Source organism: Sorex araneus, chromosome 9, assembly GCF_027595985.1.
Source record: "Sorex araneus isolate mSorAra2 chromosome 9, mSorAra2.pri, whole genome shotgun sequence".
NCBI lineage: Eukaryota > Metazoa > Chordata > Mammalia > Eulipotyphla > Soricidae > Sorex > Sorex araneus.
The window spans coordinates 50108487-50132239 of NC_073310.1; the positions used below are offsets into that span (position 1 = coordinate 50108487).

The following is a 23753-nucleotide window of genomic DNA, read 5'->3' on the forward strand; positions in this document are numbered from 1 at the left end:
AACCAGGAGTAGCTCCCAAGCTTCTCCAGGTGTGGCCCAGACCCCACGATCTTCTCCAGAGAAAAAAATCTAATTGATGTATGGTAGGGAACGGTTCTAGAAATTAAAGGTAAAGAATTGTTATGATGAAAGAAGGAAATCTAGATACTAAATAGAATAGACAACAGTGTCCCTTACAAGCATGCTGTAAGGAGAGAGAGAGAGAGAGAGAGAGAGAGAGAGAGAGAGAGAGAGAGAGAGAGAGAGAGAGTACAAACTGGCATTTTTGTAAATGGAGGGAGAAAGAATAGGGTTTGAACAATTCTCCAAGAAGGAACAGTTTTTAATCAGCATTTCTTTCTTTGGAAAATTTGAGGTTTGAGTGGTTTTGCCCACAGAAGGGAAGAAGTACTAACTAGTTACTATCAATAGTAATATAATATTTAATATGCAAGTTTAAATGAAGGCAAACTGTATCTCCTGCCATCTACTTCAGAAACTATTCCTTAATCTTTAAGAAAAAAATGCTTAATTATCTAGTAGGAGAGCTAATACTTGTTGAAATCTTAACTGTGATAAAAGACACAAAGCTATCTTGTAAGATTGTGTAGGCATCTAAAGAGTTAAAGCAGGGAAAGTGCACAAACCAAAACAAAAATTCACGCTGGAGAGTCCATGGTGCTGAAAGGTGGTTAAAGAATTTTGTAGGAAACCCTATCAGCAACAGCCAACTGCAACAATCTACACAAAAAAGCACAGTGCACAAAGAGTATACCAAAAAAAAGCACCCCTTGTAGATGTTATTTCATGGTGACTAAATAAAAGCAAAAATGAGTTGTTTAAATGCTCATATTAGTTTGTTTCTAACCAAACGTTAGCTAGGAGTATTATGCTACCATGCTACAGGAGAGAGAGAAAAGGCTCATGGAAGTCACGAACTTTATTCAAGGGCTTGGGGAGTAGCTAAAATGATTTGCATTGGGGAAGCCTGGGCTCAATGCCTCCTGTGTTCTTCACTCCAGTTACAGTCAGGAGCAACCTCTGAGCACCAATTGTGGACCAAAACCAAAACAAACAAAAGTTTTTAAATTCTTTTTTATAGACAAGAGAAGACAAGAACTAAAGTTCACACCCATGTCAGGTCTTAGTCTGGAGCCAACATTTTTGGTGTTGTTGAAGTATAACTAATACACAAGATTCTGTTTTATGTATGCAAATATTAATTCGACATTTGTGTTCAGTGGGAAGTGATCACAAGAGTACCGTTGCCCTTTTATTCTTAGCAATTATTGAAGTTTGCAATACAGTCTTGATAGCCTATGGACTCTTTGTTGTTTTCTACCTCTCCAAGACATGTCTATTTTACAAATAAATTGGCACTTTGTATTTTTGATTCCTTCACCCAATCTCTGACCGGCAGCCCCATCTCCTCTGTATGAGTTTTGTCTTACTGGTTTTGCTTCTTCGATTCCACAATTAAGTGAGATCATTCAGTATTTGTCTTTCTCTGACATTTCACTTACCATAATATCCTCAGGATCTATGATGTCACGAATGACAGGATTTCATTATTTCCTGCTGCATGGTATTTCTTTGTATTTTAGGGCTGCATAGTATTTCTTTGTATTTATAAACTGTCTTTATCTCTTTATCAGTTGGCACTTTTGTTTTTACATATTTTACATCTAGTGCCTTTAAACACTGTCACACTAATTTTTAGTGATTAGATTTTTTTTTTTAAAAGCTCCTGTTTATCGTCTGTTAGCACCTTGAATGTTACTTCCAAAATGGGGAGAGGATTGTGAACTTAGCCTCTTGGTAGGAATTTTTTGTATGTGAGGTCCTGAGTTTGATCCTTAACACTACACAAAAATAGGGGAGGATTAGAATTGTGAACAGGAAAAATTTAGAGAGAAACATTTTTTTGTTGTTGGTTTTTTTGTTCTAAGGAGCATGATGACTAAGAGACACTTCAGGGGAACATTATGTTAGTAAAAAATATAATGCTCATGCATTTCTTCTCCTCCTCCTCCTTCTCTTCCTACTCTACCTCCCCTTTCTTCCTCCTCCTCCTCCTCCTCCTCCTTCTCCTCCTCCTCCTCCTCCTCTTCCTCCTCCTCCTCCTCCTTCTCCTCTTCCTTCCTCCTTCTCCTCCTCCTCCTCTTACCTCCTCCTCCTCCTCCTCCTCCTCCCTGGATGTTGCTCAGGGCTTATTTCTGGCTCTGCACTCAGAAATCACTCTTAGTGGTACTCAGGGACCATATAGGATGCTAGAGATCAAACCAGAGTCAGCCGTGTGGAAGGTGACAACCCTCCCCACTGTACCATCTCTCCAAGCCTCATGCATTTCATTTTTTAAGGAAACAAAATATTTTAGAATATGAGGTTTATATTTTATTGAAGTTAGTTTCATAAAATATAAACCTCATCTTCTAAAATATTTTGTTTCCTTAAAAAAAGAAATGCATGAGGGTTGGAGAGATAGTTTCATAGTTGGACTAGAGCGATAGCACAGCAGGTAGGGCTTTGTCTTGCACACGGCCAACCTGGGTTCGATTCCTCTGTCCCTCTCGGATAGTCCAGCAAGCTACCGAGAGTATCCTGCCCACATGGGAGAGCCTGGCAAGCTACCCGGGGCGTATTTGATATGCCAAAATCAAGTCTCACAATGGAGATGTTACTGGTGCCCACTCGATCAAATCGATGAACAATGGGACGACAGTGCTACAGTGCAGTGCAGTTTCATAGTTGTCTTGTTGCTCTTTTCTGTCAGTTGAAGATTTCAGAGTTTTTTCATGCTTTTGCTTCCTTAGCTAATAACTTTGAAACCTTTAGAGTCAGTGTTGTTTTACATACCAAAAAATAGAGCTCAGAATAAAGCTATCTATTCAAAGGAATAGAATAAAACTATCTCTCTGAGTAGTTCTGATTTATTGAGTGATTTTGTTTCAGTAATGAGGCCAGTTGAGTTCATTGCATTAATGATTCATTAAATTAAGGAAATAATTTAAGTGTTAGATTCTTTTATAGATTATGTTAGATCCTATTTCATGATGGGAAAACTGTAGCTTTAAGAGTTTGAGTGACAAAAGAAACAGTGACCAGGACACAAAAACAGCCTACAGAATAGGAAAGGATATTCACCCAATACCCTTCTGATAAGGGATTAATATCAAAGATATAGAAGGCACTGGTTCAACTCTACAAGAAGAAAACCCAATCTTATCAGAAAATGGGGCGATGAAATGAACAGAAACTTTCTCAAAGAAGAAATCCAAATGGCCAAAAGGCACACGAAAAAATGCTCTGCATCACTAATCATTAGGGAGATGCAGATCAAAACAACAGTGAGATACCGTCTCACACCACAGAGACTGGCACACATACAAAAGAACAAAAGCAACCAGTGTTGGTATGGATGTGGGGAGAAAGGGACTCTCCTTTATTGCTAGTGGGAATGCCAATAGGTCCGGCCTTTTTGAAAAACAATATGGATATTTGTCAAAAAACTAGAAATTGAGCTCCCATTTGACCCAGCGATACAACTTCTGAAAATATATCCTGAGGGTGCAAAAATGTACAGTAGAAATGACATCTACACCTGTACATTTATTGCAGCACTCTTCACAATAGCCAGAATCTGGAAACAACCTGAGTGCCTGAGAACAGATGACTGGTTAAAGAAACTTTGAAACATTTACACAATGGAATACTATGCAGCTGGTAAGATGAAGTCATGAAATTTACTTCTAAGTGGAGGGTCATGGAGAATATCATGCTAAGTTAAATGAGTCAGAAAGAGAGAGACAGACATAGAATGGCTGCAATCATTTGTGAAATATAAAATATATATTTTACATAAAATATATAAAATATCATAATATGAGACTGGCAAGCTACCAAGAGTTTTCTGTCGGCATGGCAGAGCCTGGCAAGGTACCTGTGGCGTATTCGAAATGCCAAAAACAGTAACAACAAGTCTCACAATGGAGACGTTATTGATCCCCGCTCGAGCAAATCGATGAGCAACGGGATGACAGTGATACAGTGACAGTGATAATATGAGACTAACTCCTAAGGACAGTAGAGACAAGGTCCAGGAAGATTCCTCCATGGTTGGATGCCTGGCTTATGAGCTGGGAGAGAAGGCAGCTGGGATAGAGAAGGGATCATTAAGTCAATGATGGTTGGAGGGATCGCTCAGGATGGGAGATGTGTGCTGAAAGTAGATAAAGGACCAAACATGATGGCCTCTCATCATAACATCTGTGGATGAGTATTGCAAACCATAATACCCATGAGTAGAGGGAGAATAAGAGGGAAATTGTCTGTCATAGAGACAGGGGGAGGGGAAGGAAGGGACAGGGTTTTGGGGAGGGATACTAGGGACATTGATAGTGGAAAATATACACTGGTGGAGGGATGAGTGTTCGATCATTATATAATTGAAACTCAAACATAGAAGTTTTGTAACTAGCTGGCGGTAATTTAATTAAAAAAATTTTTTCTGAAAAGAGTTTGAGAGAAAATTTCTGCATCAAAGAAAAAGTTCAACATGTTCTTTTTTAGCATGAAATTTTTGGAAAGATGTAGCTAAACGTATTTAGTTAATTTGGTATTAAAAATCAAACATATTGCCAAAGTATAACAGTCTGCATATTTCTAGTATCTTTTAGAATTCTGTTCAGTTTTATATTTTAACAGCTTACTTTACACTATTCTTAGCAAGATAAAAAGTCCTAAGAATTGGCAATATGGTACTTTACATTTGTACTTATGCTTTTTCAAGATTTACATGTCACACTTAAGTAAGCAGATAACTTAATGAGGAAAAAAAAAGCAACCTTTTTGCTCTTGAATTGCCTAGAATAGAATTTTTCAAACTAGACTTAGGGAAGGAGGGCAATTGACTGAAGCCAGTGATGCTTAGTCCTTATTTTTGACTTTCTGCTCAGGGATCACTCCTAGCCGGGTACCATATGTGGTGCCGGGGATTCAGCCAGAGTTGGCAGTAAGCGAGGCAAATGCCTTAACCTCTGTATTATCTCTTCAGTCCCCCAAGTGAATTCTTCAAGAACTAAACAATTTGTAATATATGATAAAGAGTTCCACAGGATGCATATGGAAAATATGCTGCTATGCTGGAGAGATAGCACAGCAGGTAGTGTGTTTGCCGTGCACGTTCAATTCCTCCATCCCTCTCGGAGAGCTACTGAGAGTACCTCACATGCACGAGGTACTCTGGCAAGCTACTCGTGGAGTATTCGATATGCCAAAAACAGTAACAAGTCTCACGATGGAGACATTACTGGTGCTCACTTGAGCAATTGATGAACAACGGGATGACAGTGACAGTGATAGTGAATTTTTAATACATGTATTTATTTTCTATGCAATTTTCCTGAGCTGGTACATTAGAAGTCTCTAAATATTTTAAAAAGCTATGTTTGACACTATTTTCCTTATTGAATTTTATGCACAGCCTTTTATGTGACTCATCTCAGAAGTTCACACATCTAGGATTAGGGTTTGATGGAACATACCTCTGAAAAGTACCAAACTAATATTCAAGACGAAGTACTGCTCTCTAATAATGTTATTTTTAAGACTGTTTTACCATCAACTGAAATGAAAAGTTTATGTAGACCTTTGTTGTTATTCTTGTTTTGGTCACACTTTGGTCACAGTGCTCAGGATCTACTCCTGGCTCTGTGCTGGGGTTCACTTCCAGCAGTGCTGGAAAACCATGCAGTACTGGATCTTAAACCCCAACCTCCCACGCCAAGCAGATGCTCATCCATTGAGCTATCTCTCCAACCCACAAACTCCAATTCTTTCCATGTGTATTTTTGGCACTATGGTTACTCAAAGAGCAGCATCCCTGTAGTCTGTGTTTTAAGCCAGGAAAAGTGAAACGGATTTTCAATATCCTATTGAAGATTATATGTGTTCTTTAGAACAAAGAAAGATGAATATATTCTCAAATATATTCTAAATGTTCCTTAAGAGGGTAAGAAAATTGTTTAAGCATATTGTTTTCTATATAACTACATTTTAATATGTAAATGGATAACATCACTGTCAGAAATATTCTTGCCATCATAAGGCAGAACATTTTGAAATTAAGTGAGAAGGACTTCAAAAATAGATATAGTCATATTCATTTGTTTCAACAAACAGGGATGACTGGGAGAAATGAAGATACTACAATATCAAACTTTGGGGAGTATATAATTAAACCCCAAATACATGTACTACCACAATGAACTTGTGTATTATTTTTTTGGCCTGAGTTTAGTATTTGGGAAACTTAATTCAGAAGAAATCTTAAGATATGGATGTGATTGTTCCTCTTGTCAGTAATTCATGCTGCTAAGTCGGGATGATTTTTGTTTGTTTGTTTACTAGTTCCTGCAAGTTTAAAAGAATACTTTCACCTGGATTTTGTGAAGTCTTGTGAAATAATGGATGTCTGATAAGGGAGGTACCTCTCTGTGTCCCTGGCTGCATCCTAAAATAAGTTCATTTTTTGTTTCACATTGCTCAGTGTGGTGAGCAAACACCAGAAACGTTTCATAGGTACACTGGGAAATCACTTCAAAACCTTTGGCTTTGGCCTGCCTGGTAAATGATTAATAAACATGCTTCAGGCATCACTCAGTCTGTGACTCCTCCATTTCATGCCTGAACCCCCAAAGCATGTATTTTCCACCTCCTGGCATCCTGTGGAAATTGGGTTTGTAATAGTCTCCAGTGACTTCATTCTCTTTGTTCCTTCTTGGACCACCTCCTTGATATTTTGATCACACCTGTTTTTTTTCTGACCTTCTTTTAGCCTTTCCTTCTTTATTCCTTTCCTGATTCTCCCACTGCTGGGCCCTAGAACTTATTCCCCAGGGCACTGTACTCCCTGCCTTTCTCCCCTAGATCCTGAGTCATCCTTAACACCTATAATCTCACTCCAAGGCTTCTAATCACTCACTTTCCCTCCCTCACTCTAAAAGGAGGAACTGTATGAAGTGTCTGAGCAATTGGTATGCTGTTACTCAAGGCATCATTAAGGAGAATATAGTAAAAGAGAAGCTTTTATTTCACTCACATTAATTTATTAGATGATGATAAAGAGAAATCTGGTCTTAAGTTTCAGAAGGAAAAAATGCCCTTCCTTGAATCAGAAGTAATAGTTTATAACACTTCCTCTCTTGGTTCCAGAGATAGCTTAGGGGTTAAGGTTAAGCCTTAGATGTTGATGACCCCAGTTCAACCCCTGGCATCACATACTTCCTTGAGCAGTCTTCAAGCACAGAACCAGGAGTGCCCCACCTGCCAAAAAAAAAAAAACATTAACTAATACTTCCTCTCTCTTGAAGGATGTCTTCCCTGTCTATCTTGTCCCCCACACACTAATAATTATTTTTATTTTGGTTTTGGGATTGTGCTTAGTGATAGTCTGGGGCCACTTCTAGGAGTTGCTCCCAGGGCTGCTCAAGGAACCATGCAGTGCCAGGGACTGAACCTGAACTTCCTTCGTGCAAAGCATGCACTCAGCCTGTTGAGCTCTCTCGGTTCTTTATACCTCCAACATAAATTTTGACTTCACTGTTATCCCGTTGTTCATTGATTTGCTTGAGCGGGTACCAGTAACATCTCCATTGTGAGATTTGTCGTTATTGTTTTTGGCATATTAAACATGCCATGGATAGCTTGCCAGGCTCTACTGTGTGGGCGGCATATTCTTAGTAGCTTGCCGGGCTCTTTGAGAGGGGCAGAGGAATCGAACGCCTGTCGGCCTCGTGCAAGACAAACACCCTACCCACTGTGCTATAGCTCCAGCCCTTGACTTCACTAACTGCTTTTATTTGTTCCTGTAAGTTTCATCCCTTTACCTCTTATGTCTATTTACTTCATTTATTCCATGAAATTTGCATGTGACCTTAGTAAAACTCATGCTCAAGTAGCATGCAATACCTGTTGAAGATTGTATTGTTTCTTTTCCTTTCCTTCTCTCCCCTTTTCACCTCTTCATGCCTCTTTTTTAAATTCTTCTACCCATCCTTCTTTGCATTGAAACCTGGGTTACACAAGTCTGTCAGCAAGTACCAATCGTTGGGTTAAATGGCCTAATGGACCCAGTTAGGATGAATACAAGATTTCATTTATGTGATTTAGGTTAAATTTGTCTTATTTTCTAAGACAAATGTAATCTTCTGACAATTTAGTTGTTGGAATGCATGCTATTCCTTATAAAATGTTAAATTATTTTCCAAACCCAAATGATTTTTCTACATATGCCTCTCACTGCTCTTCCAGCTGCCCTAGTATGATCCTCCTTGAAATAATATCACAGGGTCACCTCAACTGCCTACTATGATAGCAAGGAAAAGATCAAATGGGACCCAATCATTAAGGAAAATAACACATAAAAATAGTCAAACTCACCTAATCACCTTTTTTTGACAGAGGGGCACAAATATTAGCAAAATCCTGGCTGTGCTTGGAGTACACGTTTATACATTTAGATTTTATTTTATGCCACAAGATAAGTTTTATGTCATTATTACTTTTAATCCAAATACTCCGTTTTGTGGGTTTGTTTTTAAGTTCCAAATCATTCTGTAACACATACAATTTGCCTGTATTTTTAATTTTTTTTTTGGTAAAAGTTCATGTTGTAGATAAAATTATGTTGAAAACAATTGACTCCTCATCCTGCCACAGTTTACTTGGATTAATAATTTTCTACCCTGCTAAAATTTACTAGACTTAAATTGTTTCCTCTTGATTCTTTTTAGTTAGAACTAGTTTATCTCAGACCATTCTAAAATATCTACAGAGTTTCGTCATAAATATTGCTCTGTAGAGAAGATAGAAGTCCATATAGTATGTGTAGTACCCTATTAAATATATTACAATGCAATTGCAATATTTACTTTCCAGCAGTTCCTTGGAGGTAGAGACACATCATAATTGCTTCCATCCAATCTTCAGTGTCCTGAATATTATGTTGGAAAAATTATTTGCTACTACCATTTATTTATGTACATCAATATTATGAAAATAAACAGCAGCCTGAAAAGAGATTGCCTCAAGCAAAAATTAGTACTTTCGCACAATGCTTTGATAGACTGTGTCACTTTTTAATGCCGAGATCATTGTGCAGTCACGCACGTTAAAGTTCCTAATTTCCCAATTAGGTATAAATGCAGAATCTTCATTCTCAGCTCTGTGAATTTGTGTGGATCATCTCTTATTTATCATTGTTGTTCAGCACAAACTGCTATGCCTAGTAAACATCCAGTGAATATTTGTTGAATACTTGAAGAGAGAAAGATTTTGGATTCTTGTTACCAGAACTAGTATTGTTTTTAAGAACCTTACCATCCACTTTAGATTGTTATCCTTTCTTGTCCTCCTGTCTGCCTACCTCAGAGGTAGAGGGTCCAAAAGTTAAACCATATACGTGATTCTTTTTTATGAGTATACAAACGTGACTGCGTTTCTCATCCTCAGAATGACAAAACCTACCATCTGAATTGCTCCAACTTTGCCTTTCTCCTCCTCTCGTTGCCAGGTCTCTAGAGAATAGATGACAACTCTTTCCTCTAGTTCATTCCTCACTTCACCTCATAATCTGGTTTTTGAGGCTTCACTCTGGAATCAGACACAGAAATTCCAATCACTATTTCCTCTCCCTGGTTATGTGACACAGAGCAGGTGTCGCAACCTCTCTACAGGACATACCTCATTGGTCTGTCATGAAAATAATATATTTGAAATGTACTTCCGCATTGTTTAACACACAACAAATTCAATAAATGGTGTTATTATTCTGATTGCAAGTATGGGTTTTAGAGATACAGGCTTAAGAATCATTTTCAATTCACCCAGCCTTCATTTATTCTTCACTGGAGGTAAGCAGACCCCAGACCAGATGTTATGTAGTCCAAGTTTTGTTAGTTGGCTTTTATTTGTCAATTTGCATCTATTGAATGTTTATTATGGGCCATAGGCTACTCTTGGTGCTTTATGTGAATTGTTTTACTTAAGCAACATCCCTATGAATTAGCATTTCAATAGCTAGTAGTTAGATGGTTCGTCTGAAGCTGGATAGGGAGAATTCACAAGGAAATGAATAAAAATCGGAAGCTAAAAAGACTTGCCAATTTCTGATGCTGGTGACAAGACTTAAACTCGGCAGAGTGAACAGCTTGTCTGAGGCAATAATAAGAGGTTGCCGGATAGAGTGAGGCAAAATTAGGAGGCCTTGACAGTTATGCCAGAAAGTTTTGGCTGTGTCTAATGAGCAAAATAAAAAGCAATTTTAAATAAATGACTGGGGTTAGGGAGGAAATTGAGTAAATGTGTGGTCCTAGGCACAATGATTTGATGTCATGCATGGTGATACCATGAAGGACTTAGTCCTATGGTGCTCATGTCCTCAGGCACCAACAGCTTCAACCCATTACTTTGCTATTTCTAAGGAGAGTTTCCTGTTCTAACATAGGGACCTAATAAAGGTTTGTTGAAATTAATGGATAAAGATGAATTAGATTGGGAGTTTTTTATAGATATGAAGTGATGCGAGTTGGAACTATGGTTAAGAGAATGGGGTAGAAATAAGGCAGATTTTAGAAACAATTTCAAGGAAGCTCTAGGGTTTAAGCACATAGTCGATATCAAGAAGTATTCAAAGCCATATTTCCAATTTATTACATTCAGAAAATTGCAGTATCAAAGCAATTGTATTTGATCCATTTTTGTTGTTGCTTGAAGCACAAGTTCTGCATTTGAATCAAATTGAAATGAGTACTGTTTTAAGGTGAGGATATTATCATTCTTCTTACTATAAAACTTAATGTCTCTTTACTTTTCTACTCCTACTTCCGCTAAGTCCTTACTGGTTTTACCTTAAACCTGCTCGTTGTTAAGTCTTCTGTTGAACTCTGGCCAAGTAAACCTTGTCATCTTTCAATACAACTGGCGGTTGCTTCCTCCCATACGTTTACTCATGCAGTTGCTTTTGCTCAGGAAGACCCTTTTCTTCTAACATTCATTCCCATTACTGTCTTTCAGAAGAATGTTTGCTGTCTTTCAGAAGAACCAAATCATATTGTCTTGATGTCTGTTCAGCCCCCTGTGACTGCTTTCTTCCGAACTTCCATGCTTGGAAGTTCAAATTGGTCAATTAATTCACTGGACCTCCCTTTATTACTATCTTGTTATATTCCTGACCATGATGGTACTTGGTGTGTTGTCTAGTTATTCAATAAATACTGAGGCATGAATTAAAAAACTATTTCAAGTACTTAAGATATCTTCCCGTTTCCCTCTAATTATTATATATGCACACTAGTATATACCTTTTACGACACTGAGAAATGTGTATTACAATTGTCAGAGAAAGGAGGGAACTTTAATTTAAGAATAGAAGCCAAAGCAAAAGTGTAGGATTAGCCATTTTTTTTTTTTTTTGCAAGGAATCTTGATTGGCTAAAGGGAGCTAAGGAAAACTTACAATTTGAACCTTTACTGCTGCATGCCTAACTCTTAGGCTAGAGAACTGCACTGAGTGTGGCACTTGGGACTCCAGCCTTGGGGTTCTTGGGAAGTCAGTAGGGCCTGGGAGAAATCCAGGGTACTGAGCAGAATAGAGCTTATGTAAAAACAGTGTTTCTTAGCAGCACATTATCTATGAGGGGGTAAGTTTAATTTATCTGCGTAACTCTAAAATTGCTGTGGAAAGCGGTTCCAGAATTTCTAAAGAACAAGATCCTTATTTGTACAGGGCCCATTATTACAGGGAAGTGGGGAAAGTTATCCACAGGCTAGTGATTCAATAAGAATATATATTAAAAACATGTGAATGTGAATGAATCTATGAATATGAATATGCATATATATATTTCCTTGGTGGTTCACTCAGGACTTAGACCTTATTCTGTTCTAAATAATTTTAGATTCTTCAACCAAATTCTACTTACAGAATTTGCATAAACTTAGTATTACAGATTGGTGAAGACCTGCTTCCCTTACCTGACATACCTTCTCGGCATTTGTGATGCCTGTGTTGTTAGGGTCGCATCTGACTCTTTGCAGGGCTGACTACTGGTTCCATGCTTCGGGATCCTTCCTGGCAGGACTTGGGGGATCATATGTGGTGCTGGGAAATAAACTCAGATGGGCTGGGTATAAGGGCCTCAGCTGCTATGCTGTCTCTCTAGCTCCCCTTCTCTGCATTTTTTGCAAGGTTATCCCATAAACCGAGGCTTATTCTCTATCATGTTTGCTCAGATAACATCTCTGAAAAGCCTTCCCTGAACGCTTTCATTAGGGCCACTCCCCTGTGGACTGGGTGCCACTCCTGCCTGTTCCCACACTAACCTGAGCTTTCATCATAACACTTAGCTCAGGTGTGGCCATTGCCGCCAAGGTCCTTCTCCCGCTTGTGTAAGCTCCTCCAGCAGCCCCGTGGGTGCCAAGCAGTCAGCAGCATGCACGGAAGCCAGGGAGGGCTCAATCGATGTTTGTTCACTGAGTAAATAAGTGCACCTTAGTATAGAAAATTTAGATGAGAGGTGAGTTGCCAATATTAGAGTTTGGGGGTAATTTTGGAAAACTGCAGTCTGTGCTCGCCTTGTCTTCCCACTGGTGGAGGGGAGCAGAAGCAACCTGCAAGAGAACAGTCTGCCTGTGAGCCTTCAGCTAATAACAGTTCCTTTCCAAGCCAGCATTTAAGTCTGGGGGTTATTTCTATTATATAGCTCCCAGGGAGAAAAGCAGACTTAAACATTTTTCGTATCTCAATGATCATTTGATATTTTGCTGTCAAACTTATGAAACTTACCCCGTTTCTGATGTTTAAAATACTCCTCTGCAGAGAGCCTGCTGAATACTCATTTCCTTTGGGTGACAGATTTCGAATGTTAATCTATCACGTCCTTCTAAATGTCTTCTGATAATTTTCCTTCCACAACTCCCTTTTTTTTTTCTATTTGGCAGGGTACTAAAGATCTTTATGTGACTCAACTTTATAATTATGAACAAAATAAGTGTGAACCCATATGTATGTTCAAACAGCATTTTCTCTGGGTTGCAAAACTAAAATGAGCTACATCTCAAGAACGGACTTTACAATTTTATTTATTTTATTTTTTGGCTTTACCGTTTCAAAACTAGGTTTTTAGCTTTGCCCCCAACCCCGGATTAGTATCCGATGTTAATTATTCCCTTCCCTTAATTAATTACAACAAAAGTGAAATACTGGTAGGTAAATTTCAGATTAAAACAACAAGAAGCCCCGCTTCAGGGAATGTATGCAGTTTAAAGCATAGCATGCACTTGCCTTGCAGGACGAGCAAGGCCCCGGGTTAGATCCCTGGAGCCGCAAAACAACACCCTCAAACCACCCTCGCCCGGACTCCAAGTCCCAACACCGGGCTCTGGAGCCGGGTGCAGCGCCTGCTGTCAATTTCCCAGGGGGTGGGAAAGCGATCGCCTGTTTGACGTGCAGCGTCTCCCGCATTAGAAGCCGGAATTTCAGGAGACGCCAAAAGGAGCCCGATAAAAGTTCATCCTTAAGTAGCATTTGCCTCCAATGTCTTGATTTGTTTTGAAAAAAAAAAAAAAGCCAAAAAAACCCGCCGCCGCGCTTGGCATCCACCCCCTGAATGCACTCCCCGGCGGGGCGCTGCGCTTCTGGGGACCCTCCGCCCGGGGTCGCGCCCCCTCCCCCCGCGGCGTGGACCCGCTCCCGGGCAGCGGCCCCGCCACGCACAATTCTCCCGCCGTTGCCTCTCGGAGCGCCGGCGCGCGCGCGGGGCGCGGAGACTTTTTTTTTTCCTTCCCCCCTTCCCGCGGCACCTTGTGCTGTCAGAAAACGGCGCCGGGAGCGAGCGAGCGAGCGTGAGAAAGTGAGCGGGTGCGCGGGGCGGCGCGCCCAGGCCCCCCGGCGCGGGCGCGGGCGGTCGGGGCGCCCCCGCGGGCCGGCCGAGGGCGGGGGCCGCCAGCCGCCGGGCGCGGGGAGCGAGGCCGCCGGGCGCCGGGGGTTGGCGGGACGCGCGCTCCGTGCCGGCGCCCGGCCTCGAGCCCGCGCTCTCCTCCCCCCCCCGCCGCCGCGTGCCCGCGCCGCTGCGCGATGCAGTGTGGGGAATGGCTGGGGTTGGCTGAAGAGCGCACAGTGGAGTTTTAATGTCCGCCATGTTGGCCATGGCGTATTGAGGAGAGCGAGCGGGAGCGGAGCGGAGCGGCGCAGCCTCCCACCCTCGCGGCCGCTGGTCGTGCCCGGACGGCGGGCTCTGCGCTCCGCCCCTCAGGTCCCCGGCAGCGGCGGGCGCGTGGGGGACCGAACCCCCGGTTCTCCATGATCCCGCTGGCCGGGGCCGTTTCCCCAGAGCGGAGAGGTATCTGCTGCGCCTGAGATGAGTAAACTGTCGTTTCGGGCGCGGGCGCTAGACGCCTCGAAGCCGCTGCCGGTGTTCCGCTGTGAGGATCTGCCCGACCTGCACGAATACGCCTCGATAAACCGGGCCGTGCCGCAGATGCCCACCGGAATGGAGAAGGAAGAGGAGTCGGTACGTGTTAACTCCCCTGTCCGACCCGGCGCCAGGCCCCTCTGCTGCCCGCGGCGGCGGCGGAGCAGCCGACCCACACAAAATGGCCGCCATCTTCTCCTCGCCGCCGACCCGCGGCCGCCGGGCCGGGCCTCCCCGCCGCCGCCCCGGCCCCGAGCCGCGGCCGCCGCGGCCCAGCGGGGCCCCCTCGAAGGCCCCCCGCCGACCCCCTGCCACTGGTCCCCGGCTCCCCCGGAGTTCGGGAGCCCGAAAGGCACAAAGGGGTCACGTGACGGCGCTGCCGGCAGCCATTTTGTGGTCTTAGTGCTTGGGCTGGGCCTTGTGCATCCGGAGAGGGGAACGGGCTGGGTGGCGGTGGGGGGTGCGGCGAGCGGGGAGCCGCGGAGGAGCCGCCTGCAGGCCGCCCCGCGGGCCGCTGGGTGGCGCTCTGGGGCCGCCTGGGCCTCGGCGCGCGGCGGGCGCCGCCGGGGAGCGCCGGCCGCGTCGGTGCGCTCGGGGACCGTCGCGCTTCCCGGCGGCGGGGCCGGCCGGCGCGGCTCTTTGCAGCGCCCCGGCGGAGCCGCTGCCGGCCGCGCGCGCGGGGCTGCCTGTCCAACCCCTCCCCGCGGCGACGGGTCCCGGGGCGCTCGGTGTGTGTCGGCCGGGGAGGCCGACTTGGTTGCGAGACTTCTCCGCTCGGTGCGTCTCGGACTTGCGCGTGCATTGCTTCCCCGTGCTCCTTAGTTGGAGGAGGACCAGCTACTAGCCCTGACTTTTTCTTTTTTATTTTTCCTTCTGATCCTGGCGAATCAGTTAAGGATTTTGGAAAGGGGCTGGTGTCTGATTTTTAAATTTTTTTGTTTTGTTTTATTTTGCTTTTGCAGTTCGTGGCTTTTCTAAAAAGCCTTTGACTTTATTATTGTCCGGTGGCGCTTTTTTTTCTCATTAAGTTGGTCAGCCTTATAGTTCCTCAAGTCGGGCGAGGACCCCCCGCCCCCCTTTTGCCTCCCAAGACCCAGTGTATGGTGATGCTCCCATTCGAGGGGCAACCAGGAGGTCCTTTGCGGCCCGCGGCCTCAAGAAAGATCTCAGGGTATCGACATTTGGGGTGGGCTTAAGAATTTTCCAGGTTTGCACTTAAAAATGCATTTTTCTCATTGCCATGGCAGTGGTTGTGGAAGTTGGGTTCAGACGGGAGGATAACAGAATCTTCCTCTCACTTGCCCCCCGACCCCGCACCCCCATCCTTCCCCGTACGGTTTCTTGATTTCTAATCCTAAGGATTTGCATTGCCTTGGTTTCCAGGTACAGCCCTTTAAGCAGGGTGCAGTGTATTGACAGACAGTTCAAGGAAGTCGAGGAGTCGCTGGATTTGTGTCCTACAGTTTTGTTGTGGAAAATTGTACTGTAATGCCCATTTAGTATTGTAAGAATTTCAAATGTAGAAATTGTGCTCTGTAATGTTGATTTTGAAAAATAAAGCTGTTTACACTGTTTGTGGGTGGGGCGGGGGCGTTTAACCTCTGACAGTTAAGTAGCTGACAGTTCCCTGTTAACTTCGAGAGTTGTCTGCCACCCGAATGTCACAGATAAACCAAGTGATAAGTGTATGTAGTAGTTGAGATTGTCTAGTGTAGATGCTGGCTCTCAGCACTTGTGGGACAGAACTTCTCTCCTAACTGTATCCCCCTCTCTTTAGAGTAGAATGGTGCCATTTGTTGATTTAAGTGATTTGTTTTTAAAAATTAAAGTACTTGTTACTGCGGAATCTTGTCTATTGGTTTTATTTTTGTTTTTGTGTATAAGTTTTACAGATGATACTGTAAGGTGAGAAGTTGGTGTTACACTCCCCTGGAAATTAATTTGTAGTTCTTGCTTTGCAGCAAGGAAGGCGTGCATTTATTACAGCAAGGTAGTGCTTCAGTACAGTTTTGAAATTAAGTCAGGCTTCTTTGAATACTTTGGACAGTCCCAAGAGCTGCAACCTAAAATGTAGAGTTGAGCTCAACTTAAAGTATCAGTGCTATGTTTTACAAAGTTTATGGAATTTCCTTAAAACAGGATCTACTAAATATATTAGTATACTTATAAAGTATCAGTGTTAACATTTGACAGGTAGTTTTGTTTACAGGAATCATATTTTTACATTCTACAATGTGATGGTTATAATTTGTAACATGTGGAGGTAATATTTTGGAGGAGAAATATGAGATTTTTTTTTCTTTCTCTTCATACTGTCTTTCCCCATCATCTGTTTAGGATTTTTCCTCTTTATGTTCAACCAAAGTATGATCAGAAGGCATAGACTTAATGTATTACAGATCCTGGACCTAATGAAAGAATATAAGTCATGCCAGTAAACTGCTGCCCCATGGGCCTGTGTCTTAATGCTGGTAGGAGTAATCAGTCATAGGAACCACAGTATTGAAAAAGGAGAGTAAATGACTCAATTCTGAGTTAACAATAGAAAAAGCAACTTGGTGATTTGCCGATCACAGCAACTTAGAAGAGTTAAACTTTTCTGATTTTGATTTTCCAAAGTTGATGGCAGTAAACTTTGATTTGCCATGTTACTTTGTCGCAAGTTGAAATAATGAGCCTGAAATGATTTTTGGATTATAAAAAGTAGGACCCTATGTTCATCATGAAGGTGAAGAAAATTAAGACGAGCGTTGCTGTGTATATACAGCCTAAGAAGGCATTTTGTGGGCCAGTGTGACAGTAGAGCGGGGAGGGTGCCTGCCTTGTTCACAGCCAACTGGGGTTCAGTCTTCTGCATCCCATATGGTCCCCAAGCACCACCAGGAGTAATTTCCGAGTGCAGAGCCTGGAGTAACCCCCTGAGCACCCCTGAAAAAAAGATAGCATTTTATAGCTCAAATGTATCTGCAAAATTGCTATGAGCCATACTTGGTGGGTGGTTGTTTTTTTTCGTTTGTTTTTTGTTTTTTTGACCCATACCTGATGATTGGTTCCTGTAACTTGGGGCTTTTTCTAAAAAGAATTTTTCTTTAAATCAGAGTCTAGATCTTAACACTAGGAAAATAACATTTTGTTAATGTAGTCCCATTTAACCAATTTTATTACTATTTGGTTGAATACTGAACTAGTTATGTCTCTTAATTATTAAGTAACAAGTTTTAAGTAGAAGCCCCTGCTGGGAGATCTGTAAGATTTTTACTGCAATTACTCCCTCTCACCCACACACCCCTCCCCCTCTCATTGAAAACTCCAGATTGTAGTGAAGAATTTGTTGGTTTGTTTTTTTTTTTTTTTTTTTGGCTTTTTGGGTCACACCTGGCGATGCACAGGGGTTACTCCTGGCTCTGCACTCAGGAATCACCCCTGGCCATGCTCAGGGGACCATATGGGATGCTGGGATTTGAACCGGGGTCGGCCGCGTGCAAGGCAAACGCCCCACCCACTGTGCCATCTCTCCAGCCCCTGTAGTGAAGAATTTGATTCCTAGATGTTAGGGGCCTAAAAAACATACTAGTTAATAGAATGTAATACATTGTAACTTGCTAAATCAAGAAGTAGCTATTGCTTCAAGCTTAAAGAGCTACAGAAGTATTTTTCTGGGCCAGGGAGGTTCCTCAAAGTGGTGAGGTAGGTGCCAGGTTTATGCTAGACCCTGGATTCGCTCCCTGGTCTCCCGAGCACACTGGAAAATAATCCTACGGAATCCAAGCACAGTCAGGTGTGGCAATACAAAATGTGGAAGGGTTTTTTCCCCTGCAAATTAAAAGAAATGGATAGACTTATCAGCTTTATTTATTTTGCTTTTTGGGTCACATCTGGCGACGCACAGGAGTTACTCCTGGCTTTGCACTCAGGAATTACTCCTGGCAGTGCTCAGGGAACCATATGGGATTCTGAGAATCAAACTCAGGTTGGCCGCATGCAAGGCAAACACCCTACCCCCTGGGCTATCATATCACTCCAGCCTCTAGACTATCAGCTTTAAATATGAGATAAGTGAGGGCATTTTGTGGGACCAGGAAGAGACAATTTAGAAAAAGGAATCTAAACTAGAAACACGTTTCATCAGTAAACATTTAAAAAATTTTAAGATAATAATCTTTGTTGTAATCTTAAAATTGTGGTTGTTAAAATTAGTACAACCCCTCACCTCTTTGTGATTTAAAGGATAGTTTTTTCAAGATAGCAGTATGAAGGATTTTATTACAATTGGCAAGCTTTGATTTAAATTGGATCTTTACTAACATGAATCATTTAAAATGATTCTTCCTTCCAGTAACTTCGCACTATTAGGACCCCGAAGTTGGATTTTAAGTGCTACTTAGTTCAGTGATAATTTTGTGGTTCCTTAATTTAATTATTTTCATTGAGATGAGGCTGTGGTTCCATTTATTACAATATAGCAACTTCACTATATGGTACCTAGACTGGTTTAAGTAGGATACAACAAGTCTCACATGGAGATGTTACTGGTGCCCGATCTAGCAAATTGATGAGCGACATGAGTGATGGGGTGACAGTGATACAGTGATTTTATGTAATTAGGATGTTAATATCACACTAATTTTGAGACTTGCAGTATGGTCTAGTCATGATCGAACACCTTGTTTTAATGGAATTCTAGGCAAAATCTGCTTCCATTTACTACATTTTTTTTCTCTTTACACTGCGTGCTTTATTATTGATCAGTATATAGTTATCAGATTAACAGTTATAAGTAGGGTAGGTTTTATTATGAAGAAAATGCGCATGTTTCTCTAGCGGAAAAAAAGATAAGCACTATCTTTAAAAAACTTAATAAAATTAGAATTTTTTAGTTTTAAAAAGTTTAACTTTAAATAACTCTAAAAGTGATTTTTCATATTTTAAGTGAACCAAGAATGTTTTTTCTTTCAAGTTTTAAGAAAGATTTTAGGGGGGCCGGAGCAGTAGCACAGCGGGTAGAGTGTTTGCCTTGCATGTGGGAGACCCAGGTTCGATTCCCAGCATCCCCTTAGAGCTGTAAAATCCCCTATAGGTTTATAAATTTGTAACTAAGATTAAATGCCAAATCAACCACTCCTAATATTTAAGGTGGATTGGGTTTCAACTTTGAATTTTGCATTCTACTGCATTGTAGTGTTTAGTGGTGAGAATGGTGTGGAATGTGTATTTGTCCATTCATCACAGTAAAAGTTTTGTTTGTGTACGTAGAGAATTGAATTCTAAATTTTTCTGCAAACTTGCAGGTGCTAGTTATCAGCGGTTGGTTGTAACAGTAATTTTAAAGCAAAGGGTAGCATTTTAAAAGGAGCAATAATAACTAGTTTGACTAATTGTTATAAGAAGTTAACCTACAAGAAATGAGTTTTACATTGTAATTTGGGTATAAAATGAATTGCAAGCTTCTAAGTGCAGAAAGGGTATGAAAATAAGAAGCAGATACTCTAAATGAGTAGGTTCTTAGGGATCATATGCACTGTGGAGAATGTCACCAGGGCCTGCTGGATGCAAGGCAAGTGTGATGACCTCTGTGTACTTTCTCTTCAGCACTAGGGTAGGGCTTTTGAACTACTTTTAGTTGATTATTTAAAGCCATTAGCTGTTGTCCTCACAGTTTATGGATTGTGATTGTGCAGATCTTGATCAAGAGTGTTAAGTTGAAGCCTCTGATTGAAGTAGAAATTGACAGTACTTTCATCTTACTACGATGCTCTGTATTGTTAAATATATGAAGTAAATTTCATCACCAGCCCCACTGATAGTAGAAATGAAAAAAAAAAGAAGAAAAAACATTGTAGTTAAAAACTGATGGTACATTGTTTGCATTTTAGCTTTGGTCAGTGAAAATATATTCATTTGTATAAACTGCAAGACTTCAATTATTCCTTGTGGAATTTATCTTTAAAGTTTGGTTCAGGTCTGGATACGCTGACATAATTGGCTGAACTTTGCGGGAGATTATTAAAACTAATCATTTCAGCTGAGGTTTTCTGAGTATAGCAAGCACAGGGTAAAGAAATAGAACATGACCTTAGAATGAATTGTGGGCAAAGAGCCTGTGCTTTAAATGTGTTATTTTCGTTGTTTTTTCTTTTTCTCATTTTTTTGCCCTTGGTGGTGGTGCTTTAGGAGACCATATGTGGTGTAGGGATTGAACTGGGGTTGAATGTTGTGTCTTGCCCTCTGTGAATCCAGCTCTTACGGATGACTTAATGTGGCTTCTGATCATTATCATGCCATTGATTTTTTTTTTGATAATTTTATAATCATGTGGCAGTTTCATATCCCTTGAGAAAATGTACTTGGGCATTTTGTGATATTCAAAAGTCACTACATCTAATGAGCTACATTTTTCGTGCGTTGTCTTAGAAGAAAGTAGCTCTGAAGAGTGACTATAACAGTATGTAGAAAGCATGTATAGATGAAATTCATTATTATCAACTAATAATGGAATGTTTGGCATGGTCTTGCTTTTTGTTGATACTCAAAAACTATATGTAGAAATGTGTTTTACCTTGACAGATAAGATCATTCTCTGAGACTGGGAAAATGGGGAGGAGATTATAGAAAGGATGTACTCATTCATTTGGAGGTTCTCTTACCTAATTTTAAATGAGTACAAGAGAATGTAGTGAATTAGAGCAATTTGCACTAGAGGTATAAACTTCAGAATTTATGAATTGGTGCTAAAAATAAAAGTATTTGGCATTCATTTTTTGAACTCCTTTACCTGGGACTCAGGTAAAGGAGGCACTATTTGACACATAAGTTTTTAAAATGAGGATAAAAGTACCTTCAGCTCTTGGTTGTGTCCATTGAGCAAGAGATAAAAATGACTAATTTGATTTGATGTGGGCTCTTGGCCCACTTAGGGGAGAGTGGAGGGGAGGAAAACCCATTGAAATAAAAGACTATGATAGAAGGGTTATTACCAACATTTATAGACAGTATTTTAAATAGTTCTCCGGCAAAAGAACAAAGGAGGCAGTACTACTGGGGGCTGGGGATCAACACATGATTCTTTTTGAAGTGAACTACAAATTTTCAGCAGCCGTTAACAAAAGAAGCGCAGCTGAGCCCTAGATTATCTCAGTCATTGCCTTCGAGAATTCCTGGCTATGTTATAGAGGACAACCCAGATGGACTCAGACGGCCTCTTCCATGGCCTCCTTGAAGAGACAGTTCAGATTTGGGGCCGCTTGAAGTGGCTTCAGGACAGATTTACCAAGGACCTGGAGTCTGAAAACTGATCTGAGCAGTCTTCGGAATCTGAGTCAGGGAGGAAAGCTGCCCTGGAAAGAGGGAGGATGGGCTAGAGGGGCTCAGCTCACTGGATGGCATACTATGCTTGTAGGGCTCCAGCACTTAACGCTTTCCCAGCAGGTGTGGCTCGGGAGCAAACAGAAGGGGTAGGAGGAGCAGCTCTGAGAGCTTACACTCTCAGGACAGTATATTAGGTCCTCTTGATAGCCTGCCATGGAGACACATGCGGGGTTTCAGACAAGAGTTCGAAGAAGTGTTATTTTTCACAGTGTGGAGTCCAGTTCTTGACTAAATGTTCTGGGCTCCCGCTAACAACAAAAAATTTATATTAAGAGAATGTAGTGAATTATACTTATGGCCCATAATTTATGGTCCACAGGACAGTTTTAAGTAACTATGCCCAAAACAAAATCCCCAAATGTTTAAAGGGATACTGAAAGATCTTACAGTAGATAGCTGTTTTGGCATCCTATGAAAATTTGTAAGGCATGCAAAGAAGGTATAAAATATAAGGAAATGATCAACAGATACAAATAGTGGGTATGTTTAAACAGCAACTGGAAATAAAGATAAGTCCTAGAACTAATATAGTAGCTGGACTGATGGTACTAGAATAAATTCAGTTATATTCTTTTTTCTATTCAGGAACTTTGCTTCTAAAACTACTTCCTCTCTCTTTCCTAGATCAGTTCAGAGAAAGGAAGGCTGGTAGTGAGGGAAGGTGCAGTCAGTTGGTAGCGCCTGGCAGCAGGGTTGTGAGGCAGTTATCTCTTGATTCTATTTTCTTTATGAAGTATGAGGTGAGGTCATCATCACCTGAGAGGGACCCTTAAGAGAGACGAAGGTGTGTGTGAGAATGCTGTTCTAGCAGATGATTGTGGTTGGGGTGATGGACTAACTCAAGGGTTTAGTATTGTAGTCTAGAAATTAAGACCAGTGAGAATTAAGTTTGAGTGTGCAAGGCTAGATGTACACTTGGGTTTTTCTAGGGTTGAGGTTTGCCCAGCAAGTTCAAAGGAGAAAGAAATGAAGGGATTAGAAGTATGAGGTAGACTATCCAGATAGACATGGGATCTAAAGTGTGTAAGTGGGGAAAGAAGATATCAAGAGTTGATGAGTAAAGGGAAAGTGGTAGGACACAGTCTAATTGAAGGCTCTGGAATAAAATGTTTTGGAGTGGGTGTGATTGGAATTGGTGAAGTCAAGTCAGGATGGTGGTGGTGGGGGTTGTTAATAGTGAATTTAGATTTTACAAGTGGCACAATTATCAGTGAAAGCAAGCTTTGCAGTGTAACTACAGGAATGGTGGCTGAGATGGAGTAGAGGAAGACCTCTGTGTGGGTGAGAAGTCATGGAGTTAGAGTTCTCTTCTTTGTAGATGCTATCACTAAGATACCAGAAGTGTAATAGTTGAGAAGAAAATCGAACATTTGACTTTGACTAGGGGCCTGACAGCTTTGGGAAACAGTAGAAACTTTAAATGAATTTTGACATTTAAAAAAAAACAAGAGGAAATTGTATATTTCCTGATGTGTGGTATATAGGACTAGCAGTGGAACTGAAAGATTGACTGCTCCATCTTGTCAGTATGTGGACATAGGAAAATGAGCAGCTTTAATGTGAAAGGCGGGAAAGAGGGAATACTGTTTTGGAAGATGCTGTCAGCCTGGTCAGGGGCAAGAAGTTGAGAGTGGCCAGAGGCCCTTGCCTGGCATTCAGTGAACTTGGGTTTGATTTCTTGACACCCCATGTGGTCACTTGAGCATTGCTGGATGTGGCCAAGAACTGCCCTCCATGCCACCCAACCCCCCCCCCCCCCCCGCCAAAAAAAAAAGAGAACACTGCAAGAAGTTAGAACTAATAGAATTTTACTGGTCTTGAGAGAATGGAGTTAGAAGAGTTTGGGTAAGTGAGGATTAAAGATAATGCTAGTTTAGGGGAAATTGAAGTCTTTAGATGACTTGTGATTAGAACCAAGGTGATTCTGTTAAAAGTCTT

General features: G+C 41.5%; 1 protein-coding gene and 1 long non-coding RNA gene across 6 annotated transcripts in view; one reads left to right on the plus strand and one right to left on the minus strand.

Moving 5' to 3' along the window:
* Window positions 1-23753, plus strand: part of EPC1 (enhancer of polycomb homolog 1) — a 95833-nt gene that overhangs the window by 17376 nt on the left and 54704 nt on the right. For 3 of the 4 annotated variants that reach the window (XR_008631417.1, XM_055147031.1, XM_055147032.1), the window contains exon 1: window positions 13994-14549. The exons of the other annotated variant lie outside the window; for it this stretch is intronic. Coding sequence is in view for 2 of the 3 variants with exons in the window: in XM_055147031.1 (XP_055003006.1) it covers window positions 14397-14549 (153 nt within the window). In the remaining variant the exon portion in view is untranslated. Of the gene's footprint in view, window positions 1-13993; window positions 14550-23753 lie in introns of those variants that run through there. 4 annotated transcript variants of the gene reach the window in all.
* LOC129407001 (uncharacterized) lies at window positions 7070-13977 on the minus strand. 2 transcript variants are annotated; one of them, XR_008631419.1, is made up of 3 exons: window positions 13840-13977; window positions 9505-9630; window positions 7070-7302 (listed from the first exon to the last, which is right to left on the minus strand). It is a non-coding gene; the product is annotated as an uncharacterized LOC129407001 (long non-coding RNA). The 2 variants fall into 2 exon arrangements; XR_008631418.1 differs by lacking the exon at window positions 13840-13977 and adding an exon at window positions 12824-13821.